General features: G+C 36.2%; 1 protein-coding gene across 1 annotated transcript in view; it reads right to left on the bottom strand.

The window, feature by feature from the left end:
* Nucleotides 1-5,910: 5,910 nt before the first annotated feature.
* Nucleotides 5,911-26,493, bottom strand: part of LOC124641909 (asparagine-rich zinc finger protein AZF1) — a 60,424-nt gene continuing 39,841 nt past the window's right edge. The window contains exon 3 of the mRNA XM_047180169.1: nucleotides 5,911-11,017. Within this exon, the coding sequence (XP_047036125.1) occupies nucleotides 8,875-10,578 (1,704 nt within the window). The 5' untranslated portion in view covers nucleotides 10,579-11,017 and the 3' untranslated portion in view covers nucleotides 5,911-8,874. The remainder of the gene's footprint in view (nucleotides 11,018-26,493) is intronic.

Consider the following 26,493-nt stretch of genomic DNA (forward strand, 5'->3'; position numbering starts at 1 on the left):
ATCAATTAATGACTCAACATTATGTAAATTAAAATGTACACGGACTAAGAATGACTAATTTGTTCTAAATATTTTCTGCAAAAAAAACATTCAATGTCTAGACAACAAAGTATTGTTGTAAGATTCAAATTTTGAAATAAAACATCGTGCTTCCAATGTCGATGTGAACGTGGGTTGAATGCAAAGTAATGGAATTAGAATACCATATTAGGTTTATTTTTGATAGTGGCGTCAATTGCAGTGGCATTTGTCGCGTAATTCTTCAAGAAACTCATAAAAGTCAAGTCAAAGTAGAATTAAATGAGTGTGCATTTTCCCATTGTGAATTAAGTGTAGTGTAAGTATTTACGTACCGATCATTGACCATGTCGTGTTCGACGATGAGTCTTGCATTCCAGGCAGATCGCTTACCATGACTCATTTTCTTAGAGATTATGCAAAAGAAAAGCTGCTACTTCCTAAATCCCTAATGTAGTTTCAATGCGCTGTGAAAACGTTTCCACTTGACTGTCTAAGTTGGGGAAATACTCGTGTTTAGTGTAGCCGTCTGCGTTGTTTTCTTAGAAGGCTTAGTGCTTAGAGTACCTACTACTTTTAGAAAAACCAAATACAGTCGTACTTAAAACTGATAAACTGCAAAAAAAATGTATCGCTTATAGGTATTGGCTTTGTTGTTCAAAGATGTTTGATCTTTGGAGAGGAGTTTTTACTACGCTGCTGTATAGTTCTAGACCCGAGCATGCACTATGCAACGGTTTAGTGTTAAATTAGCTATTTCATTACTTTGTCAGCTAAGTTTAGTGTTCGTGAGACTCTTGTAACGACAATAAATAAGCGTTGTTATGGAGTCCGCATCGGGCCGATGTTATCGCGCACTGTCCACTTATCTCTGCTCCATGTAACTTCCGTGTAAGATCTATAGTAGAAAGTTAGTTCGGTTAATGAAAGCTTCATTTTGGTAGTCGATTTTTTACAAATCGGCTTTAGCGGTTTTCTAATCGCGGTGAAAAGGTTAACCCTTTTGATTGAGGATGACGTGTGGGTTCATATCAGATGTTTCTGCCAACTTACACTTGTCTGACACGTTGTTTGTGCCAGGAATGTGGGTAACAAGCGGATTAAAAAGTGAATTAGAGATCGCTAGCTTGTTACTGAAGTCAACGCGTCTAATAACCATTTTAAACCACTAGACGTATAAGAAATATTCCATAAGAAGAAATTCTGTATACAAGAATCAGAATTAAGTACCTACTTATGTTTTTCGTAAAGTCCAAGACACACTTTGATTTACTTTACTATAAGAAAACAGTGATAAATACTATAGAGTATCGTTTAATTTATAAACTTACAGTTGATTGACATTGTAAACGTTACACTGGGTAACAATTAAAAACAAGGTCCTATGCAATGTAAATTAGGTAAAAAAATATCGATGGATTTTAGGGACCTTAAGAAAATAATCGTTTGATAATAGTGGGATGAGCGTGAATAACGAATGTACGGTGATTACGAACAACACAGCTGCCTCCCAAACGCCCCGCTGCCGGCCGGGGCAGCTCTTGTGTCGCCGAGAAAATATTGACTATTACTCATCTATAACTACTTACTGCTTATGTGAGCCGACATGAGTATCCTCACCGTTCAGTTGAAATGCAGAATGCTCAGTTTTCACTCATAATGTACGATTTCCTGTAACCGCGTCAACTAATGATCTCTGGTTACGTTGCATACTTCGACTGTTGTTTTCTCTTCGTCTATCATTTATCATTTCTTAAGTTTCGACGATTTTTTACAGTGTTTTCAATATTATATTGCAGTAAGTAAACAGTGATAGCTTTAATCGCGGTTTAGCTACATGGCTGCTGTGTTGACCGGATGGTTGCGGTCAAAGAATTACCGATTTATACGCGAATCATTTTATTCAATTACTTTAGACATACAAATTGTACAGTTTGCGAGATTTTTTCCCACATCTTGTATAGAAATGCGAATAGAAAAAGTATTAATAGTTAGCATTACCTACTTATGTAGGAACATGCAGCTTAATATTTTAAATAAAAAGTCTACCTATGGGAAATACGTAAACCAATCAGAGAACTTTCCACTGATTGGCTAAAAATGCAATAAAGATTTGGCAACAAGTAGACGGTCGTGATACAAGTATGTGCGCTTAATTGCCTGTACCCACACATTAAGGCTACGTGAACCTAAATACCTATAAAGTTATATCAAAGTGATAACTGGAAAATCGTCTCTAATTTACGATGATTGACGGCCCATCACTGGGAGAAAGTTGAAGTGCCTCACAATATTCACGAGTCTGTTTACATTAAGTATGCTACAGCATTTGTATATTTTCCTTTCATGCGATATCATACGGGCACGGCCGACGTTGGACTTTATATGAGCTTGTTTTTTTATTAGTTGTCGGAGTGCATGTCGCCGTCGACACATAGGTACTTGTACTTATGTTTATACGAAGGAAGGTCGTTCGCTACACTTCCGTTTTGCTGTCCGCTTTCTTGAGCTCATAACTTAGTTATTTTGAATTCGTACGATCGCTCTGTTTACTTTATAAGGATTGTTGTCTGCCCATAAGTATCGCTTTTCCCTGTTGCTATTGATACGAATCCAGTTTTTTTCCATTTTAATGGCACATTTGTTCTGTATATGAATAAGGGAGGTGTTTATCTACAACATTTATCTAAAATTGTTTCTTCACCTTATTTATAATTTAATATGCTTTAATAGCCTTTTAAGGAAGTTGTTTCTTACTTTCTTGTTTAACATCGCATTAAATACTGGTACAATGGAATGGTTGGACTAAAATTAATTGTAGTCGATGTTCTTTGTCCTGGGCGGAGGTGCGGGTGGTGGGACCGACGATTAATAAAGACCACATAAGTAAACAATGAGTGGAAAGCAGGTACGTAAATCCATCGGAAGTATTTGTGGCGTCGATAACATCGGTCCGTCCACAATAGAACTAATTACCGCCTTCGGTCGGTGCGTGTGCGCCGGAACCGCGGGAAACAATGCCCCTCGACTACCCGACCACTATTTATATATGCCTTTTGTTCACTCATCTTAACCTTATCACAATGGCTTCGGCGGCGAGGCCCCAAACTTGATAAACTGTTTGAAATTAACAAAACACAATCAAAGTGAGTCATTGTTCATTCCTTCATTATCTAATGATTTAATATGACGATGGCTATCTGAATTTTAATTGAACATTGATTCAGAAAATACATATGTCTCTATTATATGCAATAGTTTAACTTATATGAATTAAATATTATTTTTTTTAAGCAAAGAAACTTGATCAAATTAAATAAGCAACTAACCTATTCTCTAAGCAGAACTTACTGAATTAAAAAACTATTAAAAGAACTTGTAATTCAAACTTATCATACTTATGAGCAGATGAACTTCTTCTCTTATTGTTCTGAATCATAAGAAGGCAAAGAGAAGATGCATATTCTGATAAGCTTCAATTTCATCAGGAAGAATCTTCATTACGCATAGTCAATGTTCCATTCTGCCTGTATATAAAAGCCTTAAATTTCCTCTAGCTAGAGGTCTACCTCTCTCTTTTTTAATTCCTGTTATTTGTAATCCCACTAGAAAATCACGTTCTTATTTTAATTGAATGCCTTCAGTCACATAATATTTTGGTATAATATCTTACCCGGAAAACCCTAAAAATAACTGGCTGTTTTTCCTTGTTAGTGCAAAACATAATACGTCATTACTTGTTATTTTAAAAGTAGTCGATCTTGAGTGTACTTCTTTAGCTAAGAGAAAAGCCCGGAAACGAAGCTGTTTTTCCACGTAGTTACAGATTTGTGCGATATCTTGAATATTTATTATGCTGTCGCAGTTTTAAGAACGGTATTTAATATTGTACCTACCTTTTTATTACTTACTGCATTTGTGAATCGCGGGCTGTAATGAGACTGCCACTGCCTTGATTTCTTCTTTCATCAGCATGTGCCATGCGCAGTTCTTCGCATTCCGGGATAGCATAGCTTTTATTTATCCACAAGTTTTATGAGCAAGGATTAATTGAGTCAATCCACAGTAATTAAGTATTAAATTTATATCAATTATTTAAAGTTTTCATGGCTGAAATCATAATAATGAGTTTCAAAAGCTGGCTGGGATATAAAGATTAAGACCAGGTTTCGGTCGTAAATGTTGCAGCAGTCGCCAGCTCATCGCTTACAAATTTTTATACTTAATGTTACAATTAAGTTGACTCAGTTTATGTCAAGCAGTCGAAAGTACTAAGGAAATCAGGGAAAAAAACAAAAGGTCATATTATATCAAAAAAACATTTTATTAGCAAACTAACATAGGAAAGTAAAAATATAAGAAATTCATTATAAAACTGTAAATGTTGTAAAAAATTATGGTAGCTACATTTATTATATTACACGTACCTTACGGTGTGATACTGATTTAACGTGACCAGATCTAATCTGACATTATGTCTGACACTAGGCTTCCACGAGCAATGCTTCTGTTTGTTTTTAAAAAATTAAATTATCTACGAGTATTATGTTTGTAAAGTAATAATTTGATTAGCATTACGTTTCATTTAATATTGGGTTTCTACTCCTTGAAATTAAGACTTTCAAATGTAAAAAATCTTTCGAGTATTTTGTTGCAAGGAAAAACACAACACATAGTCAATTACCAAGTGCCAAATTGGCTTATTGCCAATTTACGATATACTTTTGAGTCTATATATTCTGGATGTAAGGCTCCAAAATTGTCTGCCTTATAGAGATCAGGGGAAGAAGAAACATTGCTCGTGTGACGTAGGGTTTGGAAGACCTCAGTGATTGAGTCAGTGCGGCGCCTCGCCCGCTGTCGAGCTCGGCACGCGCACCGTCTAATAGATATACAGATAAGCAAAAAATCACAGCTCCGGTTAATCAAAATACAATTATGTTTTTGTTTTCATATTTTCTTCACCTTAAAATATAATTCTAAAAATAAATAATGAAGTATTGTACAGGACGGCTCAGCTTAAGGGCGACGTAGATAAAAATTATGAAAGTTTAACTGGATAAAACTTACTTTATAGAGCAATTAAAAAGAATAATTTTAGTAAAGGGAATATAAACAAAGTTAATTCGAAAGTAGAGTAATTAAAATGAATGAAGATAATGTTAATTTCAATGATATAAGAACCGACAGCGACGCCCTCATCAATTGCGGGGCGACCTTAAATAAATAAACAGTATTTACAAAGTGTTCAACAGCACATGTCGTTGGCAGCGAGTCATCCACGTCTCCCTTACAACAATTCCGATACTATATAAAATTAAATTACTCATGCAATAATTACTCATAGAACCTTATAAACAAGACATAATTATCAATAAAATCTAATAATCAACTCAGGAACAAATGCAATAAAAATCGATCAATATAATCCTTTTCAATAATAAACCTTTTCAAAATAATGTACTCAAAAACCAACATAGTTTAATATATTACATGAATATATTAACAACCATTTATGCACTCACATAATTTATGAAGGTAGCCTTAGTATCTTAGAGTAATCTGGTAAATCTCTCAATGTTTCTTATTTAGGTACTTATTAAAACTATAAATTCGCTAGTAATTCAAATACCATCTAATGAGATACAAGTGGTAGAGTATAAAATTTACTTCCAAAGTCAACTTTTCTATAAAATTCATTCATGATACATATTTACAAGATAATGAGTATTGTTAAAGAGTTTCCTCTGGCTTTACAACTATACTTTTATAAAAATATTCACGACAATCTCAACAGAGCTTCATAGTGCCTCAACCCGGAGACATAACAGAGTATGTAGGTACAAAATTCAGTCTGAAATAATTTCAAAAGATGCGCCGCGTTTAAACTGGTAAGTGTTTTGTAGTAAACATATAATGGTATTTATTTATTTATTTAATATTTCTGCACATTTTGTACAAGGGCGGACTTAACGCCTTAGGCGTATTTAATGGCATGAATTCAATAAAAGCTGTATTTAGGTAGACCGCACTTTTTTCTCATTAATCATTTATATCAACTACATATAAGGCATTCATATAAAGTTATACTGTAAAAATAAAACCGAAATACTTAAAGGGTTGAGATTGAAACTCATTACTATAGTAACAAAAGTATTAAGTTAGTTCCACGCAAACATTTATACTATTCTAAGAGCATTCTCATTTAAGCATCTTTTAAAGCACCTCCATAGTGCCAGAGAGCACCCGAGATTTATTCAAAAATGAAAGGTGCTGTAAAGTTTTGTGCTGAAACGAGAATACTCCACGTCAAAAAGTCAAACAGGAGCGTCAAGGGGCAGTGTTCGTTTACAAATAGTTAAATACTGAACATTCCTCTTTCATCAGTATTGCTTCTGGCAAGATGCATATTTATATCGGCAACTTAACATTTATAAGTAAATAGAGAAGCTCAAACCAGCAGTTTCCCAACAGTGAATGTGAGAGATGTCGTTAAAATTATATTTAGACCAATGCAACCGGCGGATACCAAGAAATATAATATTAAATTAATGTACAGACTGCAAGGTGTAATTTTGAGATATAAATAAATTTACTTTTCTTATCTCTATCTGAAAATCTTTAGCAAACAAGAGTTTAATTAATTTGTTGATTTACAGTTTGGTTGATTTTATATGTTGCTACGTAATAATAGGGTTTTACAATTTATTTATTTCAAAGGTCTATTTAATTTTCTAGTATCCGGGTGAATAATAATTATTATTATTTTGACGTTATCAAAGCTCCAAAAGCTGTTACTTAAATTAACAAATCGGTATATACGTAGGTAGATATAAGAAGTGCTATTATCCACTTAGCTAGAGGGCGGAAGGATCCTTCTATTCAAAAATTGACATGTAAGTTAAAGCTCATTTAATGTAAATAGGTCCAGTCATATAGTTTGACAGAAAAAAAGAATAAGTCGTGCTGCAATGACATTGTGTGTGATACCGCGCGCCTGACGTGCGGAGGCCGAAATGTTATAACTTGACCTTAATTCCGGTGGTTTAATTTCAATCACGGTACATAATTGAACTATTGTAATAGACGCTGCATGATATAACCTATTAACGTGTTTATTGTGCTCCACTGGCACATTCATCGGTGGCCACGACATTGTCTGAATATACTCTAAAAACATTTGACATAATCAAACTCGAGGGATATATAAATTAAGAAATTTTACTATGACATGGAATGCTTTCCTATTGTATTTGCAAAGGCCTGCACCTAATGACGCGTATTAAATTTATTAAAACATGTGCAATGCAAATGAAAGTGCTTTCACAACTCTGGCAATAGTTATAATATTGTTGTTATATCCGATGTGAGATGTTTAATGAAAATAAAAAGTAAACTAGGTATACTCAACTACACTTCTTAATAAATATAACTTTGTGTACGTAAAAGTAATTTCTGTAAGATAAACGGAGCACAAAGCACCTGAATGTATAGAAAGGCATCTGAAAATGTCAGTGAAACAGATTAGAATGATGTCTATACTCGTATTAGGTAATTACTTTCACTGAGTGGAAGGTAAGCATGCACAGTACTTTCATGCACTTTCATACTCAAGATTACTGTTTCATGGCTAATAACTGGTAAGTAATAATGGGAAGACATAAAATGATTACTTACATAGGTGTCCGACTGTAAACAATGTCTATCTATCTAGGCACGTATATAAATAATGACAGGGCGAGGCCCTGTGTTATAAACACACAGACGGAACAAAGAAAGGCCAATTTGTTAGACGAGAAAGGGAGCACATTTTAAAGACCGCGATTGAAACACCACTTGTATTTATAATTTATAGCAATCTGAGGGCAATCAGGCCTCTCCCAGTATGAGGCGAAAGATGTAATATTGGGAATGAGAAACCGTTCACTGCGTCGCGTCGGCCGATATGGACACTCGAATAATGGTCCCTCCCGTCCCGAACAAGCTATTACGTTCCAATTTCCGACGAGCACATTATAATAATAGCGCAACTATTCAACTTTTTGTTCAATGCCTTATCTTAAACATCGCAGTTACTCTAAGTAAATAGAAATGTCGAAAAATGATAGTGTAGCCATACTCGAAAAAGAAAAATCACTGTTCAAACCGAGAGGAGCACAGTACAGAGATGCGATAGTTGAGCGGTGAAAGATGTTGGGTTCCGAATACTCGTTCTTTTAGTCTTTTTTTATTTTTATTTTTAGAAAGTTCAGTCGGTCGCACAGCGGGAGAAATTACTACGGCGCTGCGACGACCACTAACACCAGCGGTGCTCATCATTGTTCACTATTTATCTGATGTTACTGCAGAATACATTGTCGATAATCCACAATTTATAGAAATATTGGTTGATGTACAGTCCGGCGCCACATGGACTGCGTCGGGGTGCCTTGAGCATCAAGGAACCTATCTACCTACTTATACCAAAATGCATAAAACGTTGTCTACAAATATGACTTCTAACGTAAACTAGTATTTATGACTAATAAATATGCAATGTAAGTCGATTTTATATTATCTTGTAAAACACTTAAAAGTATCTGTCCTTAGCTAAAGCTAACATGTATACGGTAACGGGCGGAATTACATACAAATTAACAAATAAGATTAACGGCCGAGAACTTCACATCTCTCTTTCGTAACTGTCTTATTTCTCTATAAATTATTACTTTATTAGCACCTTACCAAATTCATCTGTGATATTTTCAGCCTTTAAGTATCGATTAAAAGAAAATACATTTGTTATGATATCACCATGATAAAGTTCAATTGACTATCAATGGGGTGTAAGCGGCGGCGGCGGCGTGCGGGACGTTGTTACCTCTGCTTGTTGGGCTTGACGGCGCCGTTGGCGGCGGCGCTCTTCTGCGCGATGTGCGTCTGGTAGTGCTTGGCGAGGTGCGCCTTCTGCCGGAAGCTCTTGCCGCACAGCGAACACGTGAACGGCTTCTCGCCCGTGTGCGTCCGCACGTGCACGTTCACCGAGTACTTGTCCTTGAAGCCTTTCGAGCAGATGGAGCAGTAGTGAAGAGATCTCTCCTTCCTTACTCCGTTAGACGTGGAGGTTGCCGCTTGTATGGCCGTGCCTGACTGCGCCTGCGTCGTCGGCGTCGGGTTCTTGTTCTGCGGTTTTTTGTATCTCCTGTTGCCAGGTTTCGTGCTCGTCACGGTAGGCGATGCTGTTACTATTTGTAAGTGTTGGTTTAGCTGGACCTCCCCGGCGGGGATCATGGTAACCAGTTCACCATTGACGTGATGTATGTTATAGACGCTACGCGTCGGGTCAATGGGTTCTACAGTACAAAACGGTTGCATCGATTCTCCGAGCTCCGTTGCTATCCTCTTCAACTTTTCGTAGTCTTCTGGGTAATTTGTATCAAGCCGTGACAGTAGAATGTCATCTACACTTTGCGTTGATGAAGGGTTTTCACCATTTGAAACAACGCTGTTGTTTGGATCTTCTAATAATATCGATATGTTTAAACGACTTTGTGGTGAAATCGCCATTAACAGTTGATCCTTGGATTGGTACATCGATGGTACATCAGGTTTGTTGTTATTAGTAGCGATGTCTCGTTTCAGATCACTACTTACATCGACTTTTGCAGGATTTTTTTGTATAGTACTATATCTAATAAAGGCTTTTCCCTGTAATGCACTTCTGAGCAAAGATTCATTCGATTCCGTATTTTGATCCGTAATTTTCCAATCATTATTATTGTTATTGAATTCTACTTGACTTTCTAATAGGGCAGGTGTAACAAGAAGGGATGAACTATGTGAGTCATCTTTTTTATCACTAGTCTGAAACTCACCTTCTTCGTAGCTGTAAGGTTCCACTTTAACTAAATCACTAGTACTTAAATCAGCATGTTGACTTTCTGAGTCACCATCTTCATAAGTGAAACCTTCTACTTTTGGTAAATCTTGGTTGAAGTCATTGGGAAATCCGTTCATATTTAAAATGGATTCGAGATCTAATGAGTTATGCGTCTCTATATCAGTTGGACTAGACATAGACACGTCTTCTTCCTTAGCCCAGTACCGGTTGGAACTGGTTTCTGTCATGTCATGATTTAGTACAGTCAGTGTGTAAATTTGTCCGTCCGTGTTGTTTATTAATTTATTGGAAATTGCAGTGTCTGCGCAGGGATGCGTGCCATTAATGTCGCTTTCCTGATTCCAATAAAACTTGTTGAGATCCTCCAACATGGTGCTGTCCAAGCGATCACGCTCGCGGTCCACGTTCCAGATAGAGTCGAAGCTCTGCAGTGTGGTGGACGTGGTGGCCGTGGCCATGCCACTGCTGGCGCCAATCTGCGCGCCACTCACGCTCAATAAACTATTATTGTTCTGTTCTTTGGGCTCCTCTGAGAGCAGTGGGTTCGACCTTGAGTCGGGTGATTCCATGAACACATTAACAGAACGCATCTGTTGTTTGTACTGGGCATCAGTAACCTCGTTGGATGTCACGAAATCAAAGAAATCTGACTTTGACAGTTCTGGGGCAGTGGCCGTCATGACTACCGTTTCATTTACAACCGAGGACGACTACTCGGTTCGTTCTCCTGTCAGGTTTGCTACATCAATGTTGAATGCTCGCAATGTTTGTGTTCAGTTTATCTTTGTACTACAATAAATATATCTAAATTTAAATAAGTGAATAACCCGGTATGACTTGTACTTTATTGGCAGTCGCTAGAGCGTCGGTAACTGAGAGTGCGGTAGTGCGGGGCGCGGGCTGGGGTGCTACTCGGACGTGCCCAACGTGCTCGAGTCAATCGGCGGACCAATCGAGTGTGCGAACTTGATCCGTACGTTCCTTTTTCCCATTATTCACCCCAACCCTAATCCTTGTTGGTCGAGAACTTAATTAGCCAGACTTTTGGCAAAGTAAATGAAATCGACCAAAATATCCATGATGTTGTGACTGTGGTTGAAGCTCAGGAGTGAAGACAATCTGAAAAGAACAAAAAAAAAATGGTTAAAAATCACAAGGCTTGAGAAACAAAGACAACTTAAATACATATAGATACTGGCGAGGAATTCGTATTGACGCAAAGTTATAACTGGAAGGTAACGAAACTATAGTGCACTGGCATCGCATTCGCATAGCAGGAGGCAGAATATATCCGTGTCTGAATGTTTAATTAATAAGCTCGCTCCGAGTCTTTAGATCCTGCACAAAACCAGGGCGAGCAAGTCACGCGTCGCGCCTATCAGGCATCACGTAGTGGCCGCGCCGGGCCAGCGCCGCCTGCCAGATTCTTTCTGAACCGAGGTGGCTTTCAGCGCCAAAACCAAACAATAAAACTGAACATTAAACTTAACTAAAATAAAAGCTAAATGAGATCTTTACACAGTGTATAATTTTGCTTGTCGTCTTCATACCTTGGCTTTCTACATGATTTTACTAATTTCCACATCCTTCACGGTTTGCATCATATTTGAAATGTAAAAAAGAATATTATTGTTATTCGGCTACACGATGGAGGTTTCCGTACACGTTCGATATACGTGTCGTAAAATGAGAAAGGTCTGTCAAACGACACGATGAATTGGAGCAAGCGCGAGGGACCGAAACACTCGATATTAAGTTTCATCTGACAGCTGATACAATTGTAACTCGTTGATATTTGACGAAATATTATTTACTTCATGTATACTTTACATACACCAGTAATACTATTTGGTTATGTATAACTTACATTATGCTTCGTTTATACGATAACTGGGTAAAATCAAATGTAACTTTATAAACATAGTTCTGTAGCATCTTTGTGAATTTATCAATTGATGTATAAAACAAAACAAAACATCGTGACGTCTTCGGAGATGCTTTAACAGTTAGCTTTAAAACGGAATGTAATACTTGTGGGCAATAAAAAATTCTGGAACGAATCTTTAATTAAGAACAATGACGCTATTTTTTGTTTGAATGTTTGTAGTTGTTTAGATTCGTGTATTTTGCTTCAATATCTAATGGAGTACAGCATTATAAATTATATTGTATGCAACTAAAACTATGCAAGCTTTGTAATCTACATTTATAGAAAATTGTAATCAATGTCGATTCATTAGCGGTATAGGTACGTTCCAGATTTAGTCTTTGATGATATTGATTTCTGACACTTACACGAATATTAGACATTAAAATAAAACTAATAACTACATTAATAATATTATATAGCCGCGATAAAATCCATAAAAGTAGTTTTATTTTGTCGTAGATGATGTTCTATTGTGCAGTTGTCCAACACACTACAATGAAGCAAGTTCTGAGCTTGAAGATGGTTATAAATTAATGAGTTTACTTGCGAGCCGCTCGTAAAATTCTAAATTCAATCAGTACTTTACGTCATTGCCTCACAAACATATTTTAACTGTACTAAATTGTGTACAGCCTGTCATTACTTTAAACGAAACACTAAGTTAACATGCGAAATTGTTGTGCAACTAAAACTGTTAAAAATAGTGCTTTTGACATTACTTAAACCCTATTTCACAATTGTGGAACGTTCGGAGACGTAGATTAACTTGAAATTGCTTATAGGAAACATTGTCGACGGCTCTTGAGACATAAGTATCGATCATAAAGGTAAAAATATTGGGTTATGTTGTCCGGTACGTGTGTAAGCTCCGTAGTGGGTAATCCCAGGCTTTAGGTAGGTAGAGGTGCAGGCAGCCATTATAGTTGCCTGCGCTAAGGTCGCTGCAGTGGTTTTTCTGAGAATCTGGTCTCGTAATAGCTTTGTAAGCTATTAACTTAACCGATAAGCGTCGATTATTGCAATCGGTTCGGGTTTGTACTCGCAACACGGCTACAAATAATTTTAGTGGATATTTGTAGGCTTAATGATTGTACATTTAAATAATAGTTTCTTAAAAATTAGGCCATTTTTTTAATTCTGAGCTGGGGCTTTGCTTTAAAGTTGGCATGTTATATTCACTATATTTAAAGAAAAGATATCAAGAAAACTTCCTTTAGGTCGCACAAACACTTTACTTGACCTAGATTGTTTTATGGTTACTTGTATCAAAGTTATGTTCGGCTTCGGAGGCCACAGTTAGAAGCAAATTCAGCCCGATTGGTACATAACAATTACAATAAAATTCTGTATTTATCTAATTGAGTAATTAACTAATACATGTATTAATCGACAAGCAAGGATGTGAATTTGATGACTTTGTATTGAGCAGTGGCAGTGGCGGCGCGCTGCATGTGGGTTAACGAGCGCGGTTGCGCCACGAGCGCTGCGCCCGAGTCGTCGCCGACACACCGATGCCTTCAAACATTTGCTGTATACGTTATTTCACATGTCATTGTTATTCTAATATACTTTTTCAGGCTATCAACTTGTAAAAGAATTACATAAAAACAAACAGCTCTTCCGGTAGAAAATGTTTTGACCAAATTGTCCTTTATTGGTTTTCCAGGAACTTAATGATTCGGAATGTGGTAGTGAGAAGATTCGCCGCGCGTATGCAAGTTCCTAATAACATTTCTATTACCTATTGATGCGACTTATAAGGCGGAGCTACGGAAAAACCTTACCTCTCTTATAATATATCTAGAAATCTCAAATTGCAATGTTCGTTAGTGCGAATACTCATTACATTTTATACCCATTTGTATTATTTCTACCTTTATGCCATCTCAGGCAAGTAATTAATGCCTTAAATAGATTTATGAACCGATATATATTAATAGCGTTCTTAAATTAATTAAAGAATAGATAACTAAGAGACACTGGTGTAATAATGGCGTTGCTTTTGTTATGTTATGTATTACTACACTTATACAATAGGTCGACCATTTCTGGAATAAGTTTGTATTCAATATGTATGAAAATAATGTCGTATTATAAAATAGCCCAGCATATCGATACCGGAGATCTAGTTCGATATCTTTAATTAACACGAATAAGCGGCCTCGATATCGCAACTACAATGGGCGACTTTATCTCGGCGAGCTATCGGACGATGTCTACAAATTGCGTCGTATTTACAACAAAAATACGCGGACAATTAACTGTGAAGTTCCGATGTGACGATAGTGGCTAGTCGGAGAGTCGGGACTGATCCAGAGCATGATCCAAGTGTTACGCGGAGCCCCGAGCCCGCGACCGACTCAGATCGGGCCGCGATAGCCGAGACCACATTGTGACGGTTTTAATTGGACGTTTTACATAGAATTGATTCGAAATAAACCTGAACATGCCTCTGGTCATTCTCCGGTATTCAAGGCGACGTTCGACGTGCAGCACGATGTTATGATTGTGTGTGACTGCCAATTGATTACCTTGTTATTTTTACAATTAAGTTTCAATACAAAGGAACATTCAAGTAATGAGTTTTAGGCATATCTTATTTTGAAGGCAACTATTCAGACTAGATTCAAGGCGGAAAATTAATTTAAAATGTAAACATAGTTTTAAGTTGGTATTTAACTTTGGATAAACTTATGTACGTTATTTTAATTACAATTACTAAAACTCAACAATAAAAGATACAACAGAGCTTTTATTATGACAACAATTATTTCTAACAAATATCGCTAATGATTGATTTTCAACCTGTTCATGACATAAAGTATCGACAGGGCTGCGATGGTGATGGCGCGAATGGTTTTACAATTAGTATAATTGTCGCTATGTTTCATATCAATTGGTATTAGCTAGGCAGCCGTAAATGGGAGCTGGTTGCAGCTCGCATACCAGAGCGCGCGTCGCCGCCGGCCCGGGCCCGACCTCTGACATTTGAACAGAAGATGACCGCTTGCTGCGTACAGCCTTTGATCTCTCATACTGTTGCAATTTTATGCCAGATTATTATAACGAGTCGGGTACTAGTAAAAGTGAAATTAACGTTGCGTGCTGATCTGTTGGCGGGCGTTACTATAAACTCGAATGACACGCGGTTAATTGCGGTTCATGCAATTAAAGGGCTCGCCTCCGAGTGTGTGAGTTCCGTATATTCTCATCTCCACCTGTGTCCATATTTCAAAGATGATCGTTATTAGCTCCAAATGAATAAAAAAATAGCAAACCCGACGATTTTCACATGCGATTGAACACTAATTTAAATCAGCAACTTTGTAATGATGAAATATTTTAGCAATTCAATTACACCGGTGCTAATTATGCTCGAATTCTAGTTGAATAATTAATTTGGTGGATAATACACGTAATAGTGCTGCGTACGTGTACTGTGAGGCGGTTGTAAATGCCAATATAGGTCGATTGCGGTTTAAACTCTGATTTATGGCAACTGGGAGACCGGTGGCTACGCAAGGATGCACAATCTAGTCGTGACATTAATGGCGGAGATTACTTGCTTACGCGCAACTAGAGTGCGTCCAATTCTGACGTAAAATATGGTTAGTATTTATATCGGATAGTGGTTGCTCGAGTTCCCACGCAGTTCGAACGCTGTGCCCGCGCCGACACCGGCTCGCAAATGATTGGACACATGCTAATGTTGTAAAGATAGATTTCAACGATTGGCAATATTTAATGTACCGTGATGTCACGTGCACTCGTACAAACATATCACTCGGTGACAGGTTCGCCTAGCTTGATTTCAATTTAATAAATCTTTTCGAAAAATCAAATCTCTAGTTTCGTTTGTAATACAAAATAACAATCTGCTTTATTCTTCACTTTCTATAAGTTGTGGTCATTATTTATGTGTTACCAAATAAAAGATGTTTTATTGATGTATATAATCGCTGGGATCTTTAATGAGCAGACGGTTAGACTGTGCATTTCTATGAGCGGGTGTGCCGACCTGTCGTTCAGGTTTAGCTCGATTTGGAACCAAAATTATACCGAGATGACCGCTTTGTCCTAGAGAAGTGCTCAGCGGCTTCAGCTAATTGGCTACATGATGACACAAGATTACGTAATTCAGCTGATCCGTCAAATCGATTCACGAGCTTAATCGCTCTCAAGTTTTATGATCGTAAAGTTAGGTATAGGTAAGTATATTCCATTTACACAGCGTCTATTGGGTTAGAAAACATGGGCACATTCAGTTACTTTATATTAGAAATCAAACCTAATAATGTAAACAGACGTAGACTTTATATTCATCTGCATAGGACAATAACGTGTGGGATAAGCGTCACTCGCGAGTTCGTGTTGAAATAAGCCATGATTGGCCTACATCACAGGTGCACTCACAAAAAAGAGAAACTGCAGTATTGCGGCGTACGAAAGAAAATCTTATTATCGACATAAGGGGCGATATTCGAGACGGCCGTCTGCTCCAGTTACAGAAAACGCTCCCTCCGATTTGGATCCGGTTCGATCTGGTTTCGTGCGAACCTACGTTCTCTCTCTTATGGTGTTTTAATCACTGTTGTTTACGTGAGTAGTCCTTCAGATAATATCGGCGCAGCATCGATATTGTTAAGTAAATAAAACGAAACCGCTTCCGTGCAATTTAAGCTTCCTCTTCGTAAACTATTTTGGAATGCACCCACTTCTTGTTAAATCTCTCTCAGTAAAAAACAACAGTTAAGCTTTAAAACACGTCGTTATGTATTATGTTTCAATAATATTAAGATCAGTTAAAGTCAAACACGTCTCGTTGAATTTTAAAGTTAGTTAGGTACTTCACCAAAAATATAATACAGTTGATTTAAAATTTTAAACAAGGAAACAATCGCATAGACATTCAATACAACCAATTAACTTCACGTAGATATGATCTATAGATAACTTTTCTAAATATTATTTTTAAAATATATAAATGTTACAGTCCGACTTCACTATACGAATCAATTTAGAACAAAAAAGTTTTGAGAAGATAAGGTCACGTTGAAAAGATTTTATGCGACGACAGTTGACGTCCGGACAAAAAAGTCAGTTAGCATTTGTCAGAGGCCGCATCCCGCATCTGTTGTGTGGTGAAAATAAATGAAGATCTGACTAATTGGTAGTTAGCATGCATGTTCGATTATGTGCAAAGCGTGCAAATATAATACAGAGGCAAATTGCCGTTAAGCTTTTGACGGGCGGGTCAATAAGTGGCTGGAAAACGAAAGTAGCACCTGGTGCAGTTTTGGTTTGTTATTTTTATCGGATAGTTTTACGAATATTAAATTACCCGCCCAGCTTGGGTGTCACGGTTCATTTTGATACATTTTTGCACGTCAGTAAGCATTCTTTTATGCTTACAATTTTTAACAGTACATATACTGACCACGGTATATGTAGGTTTTGATTTTTACACGCAATACAGTTAGTTTAAGAAAGTGTGAAGTACTACCTAACCGGATATTGTCTGGATTTCTATTTTCAAATACTTATCTTATGAAATACTTAACAGTGAAATAAAAATCACAAACCTGTGATAATCACATCATATATAACGTATGAGTAATCAAACTGCAAAAGCTTGCAATTTAATAAGATATGTGAACGCTAAGGTATTGACGTCATTTTATAAAGTAAAGCAGTTAACTGATCATGTAAATAGATATTATCTTTTATTATCGGTCCGACGATAGCCAAATAAGTTATTAAAATTGAAATATCTAAATAATAAATACCGAAACAGGCCGCAAAGATAAAAATATATGAATATCGAAACACTCAAGAACATGCAATAAGTTATTCCGGATTTTGTTATTATAAAATAACCGAGAGCAAAAGTCAATGTAATTATTCGTCCACGTATTGATCTCGGTATAAATAAACGAGTTGTTGCAACTTGTATCTTGCCATTCGGGAAGTAAAATTATAGCGTGCATAAACGCTAATGTTTATACGAACTCCGTACACATATAATTTTAATGTATAATGTCTAGATTGGTACTTACAGTATGTGCGTATGTGCCGTATACGTATTTGCAAACATGAAACTTTGTACAAGGGATTTCCCAGTCGCATTAATTTTCTATAATTATTTAAATAAAAATATAGTTAATTGTACAACATTAAGGAACTTTTTTATTTACAGGACATTTCCAGTAATTATCGATTGTTAAATATCCATGTTGGTTATTCCAACATTTCAGAAACTCAAAATTTATGTGACGTATAAATAATGATATGCATTAATAAAACATGCAGTTTCTTTTCGTACGATTAGCATGTCGCCGAATCGAATGCAATCGCTGCATGAATTCCATTTAATAACATAATAAATTCAGATCGGAGCCCACGCCGACACCGCGGCCGCAATATTTAAATCACTATTCGTATCTATTTGACTTAGTATAAATCATCTTAATTCTTTTGCAAACTTGTGAATCGGATACGAATTAACACGCTCTTATTTACATACTAATTTTAGCATTCCGTAACGAATTCATTAATTATTGAAACTTGCTAAGTATTCTTCTTTCAAATTGACGTAGATCAGAGATCTGTTTACAAACCTATTGTCACGCATTATTTACTTTAACAAGACACGTTACGTATACCAGGGGACTCTTCACATACATAGTAATAGACAATTATACACCGACAACAGTCGTGTAATAAGTTGTATCGCGGCTCGCAATTACTAACGGGTATAATATTTCACATCGCACCTAGCAATATGTCTAGTACGAATCTTAATGAAGCTCATCTATATACTCGCAATCACAAGAGGCTACTTCGTTATGTGCACTGAAAACATCTTAGCGTAATTGCAATGGTATCTCACCTCCGTAATCCAATCAGCAAGGAATCAATCAATGTTAAACCATTTTTATGTGCGCAAATGCTAATATTTTGCAGATGCAATGCGAATAAAGTAATGGCTTGTCAGATTACAAAACTGTAGTGACATCAACTAAAAGATAGCCACTCTTACTGGGCGTCGTCTAGCCAGTTTTGACAACAATGAAATATTTATCGCAGTCGTAAATTAAATATCTGATTAATTTTCAAAAAAAGCATAAAAGCTTTTTTGGATTTTCTAAATACGTTTTCGAGACAAAGACTTGAAAGTGGTTTTGATGAAATCATTTGAATATCCTAAATATCCCAATATCTACATTTCCCTGAATACGACGCTGGATATTAAAATAAGGAGAATTGTTTGGAATTTCACGCAAACCCCAACTTTGGCATGTTAGTTGGACATGTTCAGAAACAGCTTCCAAGTTACCAAGTTTGTCGACAGAAGCAGTGGTCGTGTCGCATAAGTAGGTAAGTATGCATATAACAGCGCGCAGATCGCTTTCCACGGTGTAAATGACTTCAGGTTAATAATTTTCAAATCGTGATCTCACATCAATTTATTTCACCATTAATAGTTTGTCCTTATTTATAGGTATTATCACGTCTATCGGCCGCAGCCGGAGCAGTTTCGTAAGGCTGCAGTTTAACATCATTTGCATATTCCACGGCGGTGTCGATGTGGCCCCGTGTTGTACATCGAGCGAACCACTAATAATTACTATTCACAGGCTCCATGTATTTCCAGTGAACCAATTTTCGGCTAACGATAACTATTAGATTTTGGCGTTATTCAAGAAATGTCATCTTATGGAAATGTCGCCATAAAATAATTGCCAATTATTCTAGCGCAGCGAAGTTTTAGTACATGGATTACATTAGTCCACTCTTACTTACTGCCTTCATGTAGCGCTACATTAGAAATTACGGTCCATTTACTCTTTAATGGCCGGAAAGGACAATTACTTTTATATCAAAAATGTTTCCGTCGAAGAATAAAGAACAGTTTGAATTATTATCATAGCTGTGTTGATGTCTGGTCCAAATTAGCGCAACCGGTGTTGGTGCTATTCGGCGAGCCGGGCGCGTAGGCCGAGGCACGGCTCGCGGATGTCGCTGTCGGGATGATCCAGATTCACGACGAATCCTTTCACCGAGCGCAGCCTTGAGTCCCAGGACTGACCATTACCGACGCACCGTTGTTAATGTCCTATCGATTAACATAGATCGGTACTAAAAGATTTAGTGCGCTTAGACTATCAACGTTTATAGACTACACTATTGTGTTCGACTTCTCGCATTTACGATATGTACAGCTAGTGAATTGGGTTAGCAAATGTTAGGCCGGTCCCAGGCCATCCAAATAGATGACGAAAAATACCGGACATGTCCGCCAATTAAAGCTCGAGACGAAGACGGTGCCCGAGCAGTGCGCCTGCGCCGCACCGTGGCGACCACGTGACGCGCTCTTTTGCAATTTAAATCAATAAACAAGAGATCGTTATTCTTGTTGTTAATGGCTTTTTTAATTGGTTCCACCAAGTTTTTTTTTCTTTCTTTGTCCTGTTTCTTGCGCTAGGTGAGGTCCGATGACAGAGGTCAGTCGGCAACATAAACATTTTAGTCATTCATGCCAAGTGAGAGTTCAACAATGAATGTTCAACCTCATACTTATTTAGGTATTACTAATCGAATTTCGTACACTATAATTTGTGGTTATTATGTTGCTCTTTAATGTTCTCTCACAAAGAAAGTAGGTGTTGTCTAAACGCAATACTTCACCTCTGTTGATTTACATGAAATATTTGAAATTATTTTCCTGTTGCCAAGTTGGGAACGTAAGTCTCTACATTTATGGTTACATTAACATTCAAGTGAATAATTTCATTAAAAAGCCTAAGTATCCACATTAAAATCTTAAAATATAACTTCCCTGAATATATAGTTTAATTGCATGACTTCTTCTACATTAATACGCCCGTACATGGTTTCCTGGTCCGTCTTCTACATAAACTGATGTAAAAAAATGGTATGTCAATTGCTATGCGCCCGTGACACTTTACAATGGAACTTTCGTAATGAATATAGCCAAATTACAATTCGTAAGAAAAAGCATGCGCCCTGCCGACATGTGAGCCTGCCAAACCAGAATGGTACTTTTTAATTGAAGGGTTCATACTTTGTGGCGGTTTATCAAGGTAATTGCGGCTGGTTTAAAGTGAAAACTTATTTTATTTAATATTCTTTCTTAAAGTGCTCTACTTATTGACATTTAAAGACTGTGAACCGCAATGTTGAATAATTTATTACAAAATGCAGTATTACTACTTACTTTATGAGATAAGAATTTAACCAGTTACCTACCTACACGTACTTACTTACGCAGATACTTACATCATTCTAGTGTATTGTGGTCTACAAGCATTAAATTAATAGGAATCTGTTTAAGAATCAACGTGTCCAACTTGGTGCGTTTTATAAAACAGAAACAAGTTGTGAAGTTGTAACTGTTTGTGAACTGTAACCAGAAACAAACGCAACTTGTTTTGGGTCTATTTTCGTACTTTGTGTATCAGTAGTATGCGAGAACCTTGAAGTCCCCAGGTTCCTCCTGTCTCTTAGCGAAGTATTTGGATTTTGTTTACATTTCCTGTTTACCTAGAAACTTTAAAATAGCAGCAAAATACTCCTTTCAAATTAAACATTTTCATGGCTGCTGGATCGAGTTGAACGATCTCCGAGGGTTACCGTTTGAGACTTCAAGAAAACTGATATTAAGTGTTGTTTGGTCTCTCCTAAACTTTTTGAATCATCTCCCAACAGATATTATTATATGCAACTAAGAATGCGACCTACAGTGCAATGTTATATGACTAATGTGGAAGAATATACGACGATCGCACAATTTATCATAATGTGCACTCTCACTTAACTAGCTGTCGTGTTGTGCGGCCGCGTCGCCGTCGCTGGCGCACGTTGTTCTGCCGAGCCGGCCGCCTGTGCCCGGCGTACGCGCAGCGCTTGTACCACTCAGTGAAAATATTTGTAAGCCAAAACGACACACTACACGGATAACGACTAGATTTATTATAACACAACACAGATTTATTATAGCACCTTCACTTTTGCTGGAATATGACAGCATTGGCTGCAAATGATTTATTGTAATCGCTACACAAGATAATCTAGATCTGCGACAGATTTTGGGAAATAAAAATGTGCAATAATACCCTCTCTGGTACAAAATCAAGCAAACTGTGCCTCGAATTTTGAAATTAATATATTTTTAAAGGAGTAATTTAAAATTGTATGCTTCTAGTATTGCTACAAAAAATACATAGAAAATATATAAATCTAGCAAATTGCACAATCGGCTTTACATTCAAAGTCTGAGAGCACGTCTTAAACTACTTTAAGCGTAACGTAACTGTATAACACCGAGAGTTACAGCGTTCACTATTTATTTGTAGTTGCCAACTTCAACATTGACATATACCATTTTGATATATTTTATTTGTTGGACAAATAGAAATTAATACCGAGTATTGTTCACTGGATAACTTGTTGCCTATTGAGGCAATTTCAATTGTGAACACTTGAAATTTTATGATTTATTAGCCATTCTTAGTTGCAAGCATAGAAAGTTCAGAACTCTGAAATACGTATACAAAGGGCCTTTAAGATGTTTAAACCAATCACAGATGCATTTCGTTTGGGAAATAATGTTCATGGAATGAAATTTTACATTAAGTGGGATAACATAAAGTTGTCGAGTACATTCTGCGCATAATGTAAAACCATTAAGTGAACTTTCCAACAGTAATCTTGGTTCAATAACAGAACTACTGGCTATCAGACATTAGCACAGCAATGTGTCGAAACCTAAAAATTTTGAATTACAAATGTGCGTGAGTATTTACTAGGTGTACGAGACATAATTCAGTGGAAAGCGGGAAGTTTATCCGCATTATTTATGCGACAGGATTGACACCTGCAACCCGGTGGCGTACGAGACTGCTCGCGACGCGATCCGCGCCGATCCGCGCCTGCTGCATTGATGCACATTTGTGATAAATTAGACACGCCACATTCGAGAACCAATCTCAACGGTTTGTAATCAGTTTTGCGAAATGCTCGTTTCCTCGTAAATTGTTGAGACCTAAGTACTGCGCGAAATATTGCCGCCGACAGTGTGACGTTGTGTGGACATGCTGTTTAGAACTGAAGACTTCAGATTGCTTCACCTATGATCTTTGTGCATTCCGCCTGATAAAGAGAACAACTAGGGTTGATCTCTGAGAAGTTTAGGTTTAGAATTCATTCGGAAAAGGAAGTGATAATTAATGATAATAATTAATTATGACTGTTACAGTTTTATCGGTTGATATCAAAAAGAAATGCTACTTCAAATGATCGCTATATCCACCGCGATCATTAAATAGACAGATTTATGAATGCAAATTAATTTCTTTAAGACGTTGTAATTCAATGCACTGGAAGAGAACTGGCACTAGCTAAGGATATTAATAAGTGGTCAGATTAGATTCTAATCTTTTAATAACTTAGACCAGACAAGAAGGTTTAATTTCCAAATTAAATTGAGCATAACGTATGAGTTGTGTCGTGTTCTGTTTTACTGATCTATTTAAGTGCTGTTGCACTTATTGAGTATCATAATATACCTACTGTAAGTAATATCCATTCAAAGCGTAGGCAGAGGTTTCGCACATTATAATAGCAAACTTAACAGTTTTGTTGTTCCATATAAATGAGGTGAGGTTATAAATATAGACAGGGCCCATATTTTAGGCTGTACAGATAAAACCACAAGGAAAAACCCACAGAAACCCGATCTTGGGGATTTAATCTGAGAGCACATTCTATGTAGTCGCGCTAACGACCACGAGTCCAATAAGACCAGTGAGGCAGTTCACTTGACAATTTTTTTTATGTTCACAAATCTTTGATCTAGGTCAGTACACAAAAGCTTCTCAGTGTAACATAATTTCGATTGTTCGATCAACACGTACGAGCACCCGTGAACTAGTTTTTTTCTAGAACAAATTATTATTTAACGAATTGCTATACAGAATATATTACAATGCTAATCTACATTTTTAAAAAACTTGTTTGTCCATCACAAATACAAACAAAACTGTGTATTTGATTACTGGCCAAAAGAGCGAACTGAAACATTGAATCGAGACTATAATGTTTGTAAAAAATCTATTATAACGCCAGACAGTGGTTCGCAAGTTAGTCCGAAAGCGCAATTTCACTTATGATTAATTTGCTGGAATAATGACAAAGATTGAGCGCCGCTGTTTGGACGCTCTCTATTCAAATACCAACATACTTTTATTTTACGTGAATGCGTTAGTTTTCATGTCTTTTTTTATTCATTGTAGGATCATTCGCGTTTATTAGAGTGTTCTTAAATATCTAATCAAGTTAAGTGGGAAGTTAAATCCACATTCAATTTCCATAAGTTCTTCGTATGATATATAAATAACGTATTATGTTATTAGTTTGCATTTTGACACGGCTTTCCAATTTTAACATTTTAATCCAAGAAACTATGTTTCTTGTGGTTAACATGTTTGTGACAAGATAAGTCTATGTTGATATGGTTTTGGAATTTCGTTATTAAAAATATTTTTATATTAATTTTTTTATAAGTTGTCACAATAATAAAATGTCTTATTTATTAATTAAAAAAAAAACAACTTGAAGATTAAAAAGACACATATATTTATGTATGCTAGGCAACATGTAGCAATTTATTTAAACAATGAAACTGAAACTGACTACAATAACTGTGACACAATGACTTTTAATTTTAGTCCCTTTTAATAAATAAACAAAAAATATTAATTCAAACTTTAAGTAAAAACGTTTCTTTGTAAAGTTAAATAACGAATTGAAATTCTCTTATTTTTTTCAGGAAATATCGAGAAACATCGAAGCAGCCTAAACAATTCGTCATAGGTTTTACCAAAAGGTCGCACAAAACTCTGAGAATTCTACTTAGCTAAAATAGAGTTCAAAGAAACGAGGTTTGATAAAAAATCTAAATAAAAAAGGCATAAAATATAACAGAATAAAAAGAGTCAACACAAAGTCCTGCCAACCAGGATGTGGGTGGGAGATGGTAATTAATAACGAGACTGAACTAATTTCGGAACTTTCTCCGTAATCTTATCTTTTATGGCGTCATATTAAGAATCGTAAGGATACTTTACAACGCTGAAAAAACTCGAGCGTTCGAGACGAAAACGGTATTTAATCAATACTGTAATAAAATTGCAATCAACAGTTTATTGGAGCAGGAATTACTGGTCGGTTTTGGATGAAACTTTTTATGTTAAAAACTTGCCATGAATATAAAATTTGAGAAGAAGAAGTATATTGCTATAGAAAAGACAAAATTAATAAAGAAGTCTAGTCTTTATGTACGGCCTTCGTCGTCATTTTAGTTTAGGCTGAATTTTAAAATACTGCTTATATTTCAATGTGTAGTATAAAATAAAATAAAAATAGTGCGTTTATATCAAGTTTAAGTTTTGGGACTACAAGAAAACGTGTTTAGCGTTTATGATCGCATTATTCAAAAATAAAGAATTTATTACGTATTTCACGTATGTACAGAGTTACAACTAAACTTAAGTTTGGAATGCTAAGCGTTTAACATTCCAAGCTAAAGAAAAACAACTTAAAAATTTACAAAACAATGCAGAGATAGGCATCAGAATTTCAAAATTAGGGCACAACAAGACCAACTTTCTAATGTCATACATTTATGTATATTAGTGTAATATCGACATATTGTATTTGAGTGGTCTGTACAATCGTGATCCTTTTGCTAAAGTGCTCGATATAAACAAATTGATTGAACAAGACGTGGTCTAAAACGTGCGAGCGAGTGACCCCGACCCGATGCGAGAAATTGAAAACACGCCCCACTTAACCTGGATACTGATGATACAACTAGACCAACACCATCAACAACTTACTCTATTAATTAAATACGTACTCAATGACATAATTTACTTATTTACTGTCATGGATATTAATGTGATTTATTTATCACTATAATAAAAAAATACGGAACGATTTATGTTTTCACAAAAACCTAGATATTCATGGGGAAGATTTGGGTAAACAATTCGTAGTATACCCGTATAAAGTCATTTTAAGAATAAATAATTCAAAAAATACGCAATCAGTCGATTTAAGAGAATATAAACAAGAAATGCTTCCTCCGTTACATCAAAGCTACGTATGAATTTAATGTGTTTTGTAAATTGGCAACCGCAACGTTCTTACGACAAGAAACTTTATAGCAATATGGTTATTTACCATAATTATTAAGTAAAACATATAAATTATATGTGCTTTCACATGTGAGATGAATCGCTTCGCCACGTAGAAGTAAACATTATCTTAGGTTAGGTCCTCGAGCCCGCCTCATGCAATATTGATGTTTAAGCTTATTTGAAATGTTAATTCGTGACGACGGTGCAGATAAAATAGAACTTACCGTGTCGATGTCGTTAGAAAAATTAACATTACAAAATAAGTGGAATTCATCAATATTACATGAGATATTGGAAGTCATATCGAACTGTTCTTCTCCTAAACACCATAGTTTTGTTAACGACACGCCATTATGTGATCATAATAGATGTTTTTTACCGCAAGTAATATTCTAATTGGATTCCGACTTTAATTTCACCTAAAGTGTTATTTGATGAAAAGA

Source organism: Helicoverpa zea, chromosome 2 (assembly GCF_022581195.2).
Source record: "Helicoverpa zea isolate HzStark_Cry1AcR chromosome 2, ilHelZeax1.1, whole genome shotgun sequence".
Classification (NCBI taxonomy): domain Eukaryota; kingdom Metazoa; phylum Arthropoda; class Insecta; order Lepidoptera; family Noctuidae; genus Helicoverpa; species Helicoverpa zea.